Here is a 7,831-nt window from a genome sequence, read left to right on the forward strand (position 1 = left end):
ATTGGCTGTATAGCTGAGCCGCAGACACATTTGTTGTCAATAAAATACTCATTTAAACTATATGTGCTGTCATTTTTAATACAAATTTGCATCCGTGTGCAAACATAAGCAGTTTGAGGTTTATAACAGTTTCAGAGTCTATAACAGTCTGGAACACTGATCCGTTTAAGTCCGTAATGATTAACTGCTCCCGAGCGTCTTTCTGGGATGAAGCTTTTCATTGCCATGACACCCACATTAACGGCAGTTGTCGTCCGCACGCTGCCAGGCTCTTTGGCAGGACTTTACACCAGACTGGGTGTTAGCTGAGCCTTAACTGAGAATTTCCATGGTAATGCTATGGAAACGGCTCCATCCATGCTGTTGTTTACAACAACATAACAGGACAGTGATGAATAACGAGAAGGAAAATGTTATTTCAGAAATAAGTACTTTACAGTAAACCCAGCTTTCACTTTATAATGCTGTGTCTTTGAGATGTTGTTGAGTCAATTTTTGTCCTTTAAGCACTTTAATGGCTGATGCTGTTCTCAGATACTTTTCCGATTTGCAGGGAGAGTTTCTAACCTTCACTTTTAGACAGATGTTGAGTGCTGCCGTAATTACCGTAATTACCAGATGACAATTTTGAGCTGTTCACATCCTTGGACTCAGAAATGATTCATTTCTGTGGGAAAGCTCATTGTTGAGTGCGGAAAGATGCCTCATGGTGACATTAAAACTTTAAGCTCTTGATAAATAGCAAAAACTAAAAAGCACTTGGTAACATTATGTATAATAAAAAAGCATATTAAACATATTTTGAGTTTTAGTTTCTTCTGCTCACTGAAGCTGTACTTATTTGATCAAAAACATAGTTTAAACAAAAATTGTGAAATATTATACAAATTAAAATAACTGCTAAGAATAATATATTCTTACTCGGGTCTCAAGTGTCACATGATCCTTAAGAAATGCTGATTTGATGTTAAGAAACATTTCTTATTATTATCAATGTTGAACATGTGCTGCTTAATATTTTTGGGGAATCTAAAATGTCTTTAAATCAAGTACATATTCTATCATCTTTTTTTGTTTGTTTGATGTAATGTTTAGTGATCAAATATTTTTGGATATATTTTCACTTGAGATGCACTGCAGGAACACAAATATGCAAATACGAATGTGTGAATATTAAAGTGTATATCCGCAGGATAGAAAGACCTTTAAATGAGGATAATGGCTCTTTGTGACCACAGGCTGCAAAGAATATCATCAACATATCCAGAGCACTTCAGCAGGGTAATGTGTTATGGACCATATTAGCATAACGAAAGAGAGAGAGGAAGATTAAATGAGACAGAGAGGAAGAAAGTGTTAGAAAGGGAGTGTATGTGCATCTAGGATTATTTAGAGGCCTTTCCAGACAGAACGCACAATCAGCATCCTCATGGTTTCTCAACTGTCTGCAATAGATCACCCTGTTAGCATGCAGCTGTCTCTGATCGAGAGAAACCACACTGTTTAAACAGCACACAGCCATTTGATTTCAACTCAAATCAGAGGTTAACCAGGCTGTTATAACAAAATTATATCCTCACCAAAAAAGGAGCGATGAGCAAGAGAGAGAAGATGAGTACCGTGTGCACATACTGTACATACTGTACATGTATACTTGCGTGTGCACTGCAACTATTATTTTTGTTTCGTTTTCTGAAGAAAGATCTAAACATATTTAGACAAGCAAGAAGTACTTGAGGGAAAATCCTTTAATTACTTATTTTAATTATTAATGTTAATTGAATATTTTTAATTACTTCTTTTTGTTATCTTATCTTTGGTTCTTGTTTTAAGCATAAACCTCACCAAACTTGTCACATTTGAGCAAAATAAATAAATACAAATACAAATAAAAATTCTTAATTTTGAATGACTGTTCGATTATTTTAAGTGTAATGTTTCATTATGACTCACAATAATCAAAATAAGCTTGCTCGGTATACGCTTAGTCACTAATCAATGTATTTTTGTTACATTAATGCTTTTTATGTTTTAAGGTTACACTTTTGGAACATTTAATTAGTTTATATATTTGATTATTTATTTAACAATTATAATACTACGTTATTATTTGTATTATTATCAATCTATCAGAATGTTTATGAATCATGATAACAATTTTTATTTTTTACTCTACTAATACTTCTCTTTCTTCTTTCTATCTCTTTCTCCTTTTCCTCTCAGACACCTTTGCCAGTAAAGTGGCAGCGATACAGGATCAGTACGCCGATGCGTCCATTGGAAACGTGACAGGCAGCAATGCCGTGAACGTCTTCTTGGGCATCGGAGTGGCCTGGTCCATCGCCGCCATCTACCACAACTCAAAGGGCCATGACTTCAAGGTGGAGCCGGGTAACCTGGCCTTTTCTGTCACCCTCTTCACCATTTTCGCCTTTATCTGCGTGGCGGTGCTCATGTACCGCCGCCGGCCCGACATCGGCGGCGAGCTGGGGGGTCCGCGGACTGCTAAAGGGCTGACCACCATGCTATTCGTCAGCCTCTGGCTCCTCTACATCCTGTTCTCCTCTCTGGAGGCTTACTGCCACATCAAGGGCTTCTAAACACACGTACACGCACTCACACACGCATATACACGCAAAACTACACACCTTCACACAGTGACACACACGATCATGCATTCTGTGGAAAAATTCGCAAAGACTAAACGGTAAAGACTAAAGACTGCAGAGGAAGGCAACAGCGGCGGACTCGGTTCCGGGTTCACGAGGATAATCGTTTTCCGCAGACCATTGGCCCATTCTTCTGTTCTCTCAACACGCCATTCCTTCATCCTCATCTTCCTCTGTTTGTTGTGTGACTGCATCTGATTGGACGGGGTGTGACCACAGTGTTCAAACATCAAATCTAGACTATGAAAGCTACTATTGCTACCTTTAACTACTGTAGTTGTGCTTTTTTAACCTAAACCAGTATAAAAGCCACGTGGGACCGTGGAATCTGTAAGCTCCCTTCATAGTGCCATGGAACTCTAGGTAATGTGGCTGTGTGTTATAGGTTTGTTGTCTTAATGGGGACCGAGCGGTACTGTCATTTTGCTTGGGTGATTTTTCAGACACACTACTTTGTGTTTACAGATGATGTAATCAGAGCGGTCCTAAACAGCTTTTGTTGTTCTCTAGAGCAGCTTGTAGTTCCTGTGAAGGCCAGTTTTTCTCCCGCTCTTGCACTGGTGCAGTTCATTCCAGTTCAGAAAGAGAATAACAATGAGGAGAGTGCAGTATGCCAGCTCTAATATCTCCCAACGCTGAAGCTTTAGAGACCAGAGGTGCACTAGTGCAAGACTTTGATTTAAAAGCCTTGATCTGACGCTCTCAAAGATCGTAAAGTGCTATCGAAAGAGCTCAGGTTAAGGAACATCCTGAATTTTCTAATACAAACACACTGCGGTTTGTTACTGATTCGATTATTAATTTATGCAATCGATGGACCGTGTGTGAGGTCAGCGTAGTGAAGATAATCCAGCATGTGACATGCTTTTGCCAACATCACATCGAGAGTTTACAATTACGACTGTTACTTTCCATCCAAGCATACACGCATACATTTACGGACACATACTATGAGAATGGCCATACTTTCAGCGATTTGTTCTCAGACACACAATTTGCAAGCATGTATAATAGGTAGTCTTTTGCTTGATTGACTTGCTCATACAGGTACAGTCAGTCACTCATCTATGTGGAGTTTACGAGGGCATGCTTTCCCTCCAGCCCTGCTGAGATTGCTTCTTTGTACTTTGTAGATTCGCTGCATACGGAGCTGTAAGGTAAATCTCATAGAGTAGTCACGGTTTTAGACGTAGGTTGATTTTAAAAGCAGACATTGTAGAACTAATCTGAATTTGACTCTAAACATCTTTAGGATAGCATGGTTTAACACAAACTAACTGAAGAAAAAAATAAATAAATGTAGCTCAGTTTTTGAAAATGCAATTGCAGGATTTTTCACTCTCCTTTCCAAAGTTCGATTTTCAGTCTTAGTGGGTAAGTAAATATATGAAATCGTGTTTCTGGATTGAGCACAGTAGATCTGACGTAGATATTTTGGACTTCATCTATTGTGTAGTTCGCGCCAAATTTGCCAAAGGGAAAATCTTTCTAATGGAGAACTGCAGTGTGCCACACAGCCCCTGAAGTGGGTTTTGTATTTCCAATCGTACCTTTTTTACCCACACCAAAAATGTCCTTGCAAGGATAAAGAGGCCTTGGTGACATTTCTTATAGGTGTTTGTACTGAAGGGATCCAGCCTACAGCTCTTTTACTGCATCTGAACACCTCTTCTTGTAACAAAAGAGTGTTTTTAAAGGGATTCTGTGTTGGGGTTTGTAGTTTCAGAAGCTTGATTTTGAAAGAGAAGAAAAAGCTGTTTATTCTTTCTTTTTTTGTTATGTTTGTTTTATTTTGTTCTACATTTTGAATGAAAGGAAACTATACTGTACCAGCTTCAGGGCATTTCTGTAGGAAGCCTTTGATGATGACCTTCAATCCCTGATGAAGATGGTCCGCTGTTGCTCGCTAATTCTAAGATCCACAAGAAAGACACTACAAACAAAGAAAGACAAAACCAACATCAATAAAAGACTTTTTCCTGAAGCCTAATATCTATTTAACCAATAAACAAACAGGTAAAGTTGGAGTGAAGTTGGTGAAACCATGTGAATTACAGCCATACCAAGTACTGCCGAGAAGACTTTCAAGGACCCTTGCTGTACGTGCTGCTCGCTAGCCGTCACACCAACCGACCGCAGGTGCGCCTCTCCGTACGGGGCGTTTAAACTGTACATGGTCTCTACGGTTTATACTGTATATGTATTTGCTTTGGCAGAGCAGGGGTCAGCAATTGTGCGTCTGTGCTCTGTAAATCAGGGCGTGGCTGCATTGGAACCGCCCCCCTGTGGAACCTAGCCCCTCCCTTTAACCCCGCCCCCTTGTTTGCCATGTCCATATTTGGAATGTTAATGTGCTTCGTGTTGACAATGCATGGATGCTAACCTGTCTGTATATAGTACGCAGAATCCCCTTCATTAATGTAGTCGACAGAAGTTTGAAAGCTGTATAGATATTCCGATTTTTGTTTTGTTTGCTTGTTCGTTTGATTTTCCTGTCCGTAAGTTTCATTTAAATGTGTTTCGTTTAGTTTGTTTTTTTTAACTTGCACATGTATATTAAAAAGGCAGTATCTGTCGTTTAGTAATATAAGGAAGCAATATATCAAGGCCCTTTGCTTGGTTGTTGCAATGGTTATATTATTTAACAGTATGAAATATTTTGTCACCGAAGCGTTCAGGCGTGTATGTATATACTGTACAGTAGAATGCAGGCAGAGTCACCGCTCTGCCGTTATCAAAGAGAGAATACAACGTATTTATTTGAGACTTCAGAATGACAAATATTGCCTTTTGGATTGATTGTTGCATAGAGCTTGTTTTGTTCTAGTTTCTTCGCTGAGCAGTGTGTGTGTGTGTGTGTGTGTGTGTGTGTGTGTGTGTGTGTGTGTGTGTGTGTGTGTGTGAGTGTGTGTGTGTTTGTTTGGTCGGTCTGGAGCAGTCTGTGATATTTGTAAGAATTAAGGGAACATATAGTCCGTTATTTATCTGCTCCGAGTCTGTAAACTATCTTGCAAAAATCAGTGAACCATCTGGAAATTGTCTGTAAAACATTAGGAGAATGTGTGTGAAGCGTCAGGGTTTGCCTTGTGTATGTCTTACATTCCTAATTCCCCTCTCTCTTCCTCACTGCTCAGATGGACTCTAGTCTTTCAGGGGTTTAATACTAATCTTTGATAATATTATTTCCTCCTCCTCCCCCCTCTCTATATCACTCTCGTTCTCTCTTTCTAATCCAAGGCCTCACTAACATCTTGCATTAATGTGTCCAGTGAAATTATGTAGGCTGTATGTTGTAAACAATTGCAGTGTATATGTGTAATAATGTTCCTGGTATTCCTGAACAGTGCGTATATGTGTGTAAATGTCTACATAACACTTATTTATAATGTATAAATTTATAGCATGTATAAAGGTTTGCAAAACCACTTATACTGCAGAGAATATTGTTCTAAACTAGTCATTTTGTCTTGTTTTCCAGTAAGAAATATCTAAAAATCAACAAACAATTATTTTTTGTTGTTGTTTCAAGCATAAATTTAATGCAGTTTAATGAGGTTTATGCTTAAAAACAAGAGGCTAAAAATTAAATGTTAAAAAGAGAATATTTATAAAGGAAAACAAAACAAAATGCTGTTTTTTGCAGTGTAAATAACATGGCAGAAAGCTCTCATGCCAAAGCAGGATTGAATGTATTGTATGTAACGTAATAGCTGGTCTAAATGAAGGCTGTAAGTTTTATTATCTTATCTGTCTTGTACAGATCGAGGGGCTCAAATCATTGTGTGTGTTTGATAGCTGTAGGCTAATGCTGAGAGTCATGTTAATGCAAGTGTGTGTGGCCTTGTGGCATAGTGTGTCTTACACAGTCCTCTGTCATGGGCTTATTAAAGCTGACTCTTTTCCTCCTCTCTCTCTATCTCTGCTTTCTCTCTTGCACTTTTCGCTTTATTTCAGGCTGTTTTGTTTCGATCGTTAGGTTGTTTTAATTTCAATCCGAATGATTAAATATGAGATTTTTTTTTTTTTTTCGTTTTTGTTTTGATTTATTTTTGTGTTGCACTCAATCTAATAAGATGGACGTCCACTAACTGTGATTGCTCCCCTAGTACACCTCTACACAGGAAATAAAGTTTGGGATATCCTGTTTAGAGCCAAGTGGCTGCAGTGTGTCTCTTTTTATGATTGTGGTTCTGAATAAGCACACACACTCATACTCTTGTTTTTGATGTTCAGCAGACAGAAGGTGTCATCTTTAATGATGTTGTGGAAACTACTTTGAAACTGCCATGCTGCATAATTTAAAGGGATAGTTCACCCAAAAATGTTAATTCTGTCATAATTACCCACCCTCATGTCGTGTTAATATCATTGCTGTCTATGGAGGGTCAGAGACCTCTCGGATTCCATTAAAAATATCTTAATTTGTGTTCTGAAGATGAACGAAGGTCTTACTGGTTTGGAACAACACGAGGGTGAGTAATTAATGACAGGATTGAAATTTTTGGGTGACCTAACCCTTAGTAGTTACTAACAAATATTAATTAACTACACTATTTAAAGGTGCTCAGTATTTTATTTTATTAATTTCTTTATTGACAACCTTATGTGCGGCCAAATTGACCTCAGTGGATTTTTGCATTCAAAATTGAGTAATTTCAATAGAAATCCATGCTGTAATGCTTGAGGGAGGAAAAGTCATGCAGATTAGCTTGTTACTTGAGTTGTGATTCATGCATCGCTACTGACAACGGGCCGTTTTTTCCAAGAAATTTCATTGCAATGCCATTAATGTAACAATGCACATTCAAAACCGCTCAAATCTTTTTTCTCGTCACTGTTGGACAACCATGGGGCAGTCCATGAGTCTATCCATGATTCAGGTTCCATCTGTAGTTCAGGTAACGAGTTCTGGTGAAACTGACCTTGGACTCACCTTGTCTGTTAAAGTGTCCTTTGGGAACAGATGAAATTCAAAAAATTCACTTTCAGTTAGTTCTCTACAAATAAGAAGGAAACAAGGCTTTACTGACCAAATATAATTGTAAGAGGGCACACAGACTCATCCTTCAGTTCTGCATGAACAATATTAGAAAAATATCAGCTTATATTGTACTGAACTAGGCACATAGATGGTGGTTTCTTTAACATTTACATTACATTTA

The 7,831-nt window shown here is 38.3% G+C and overlaps 1 protein-coding gene across 5 annotated transcripts in view; it reads left to right on the forward strand.

Moving 5' to 3' along the window:
- The window catches only part of slc8a1b (solute carrier family 8 member 1b), a 123,008-nt gene extending 116,184 nt beyond the window's left edge, over nt 1-6,824 (forward strand). For all 5 annotated transcript variants that reach the window (XM_042742189.1, XM_042742188.1, XM_019120185.2 and 2 more), the window contains one exon: nt 2,224-6,824. In XM_042742189.1, the coding sequence (XP_042598123.1) occupies nt 2,224-2,600 (377 nt within the window). In that variant the 3' untranslated portion in view covers nt 2,601-6,824. The remainder of the gene's footprint in view (nt 1-2,223) is intronic.
- Nucleotides 6,825-7,831: the final 1,007 nt, after the last annotated feature.

The sequence above is a fragment of the Cyprinus carpio genome, chromosome B17 (genome assembly GCF_018340385.1).
Source record: "Cyprinus carpio isolate SPL01 chromosome B17, ASM1834038v1, whole genome shotgun sequence".
NCBI lineage: Eukaryota > Metazoa > Chordata > Actinopteri > Cypriniformes > Cyprinidae > Cyprinus > Cyprinus carpio.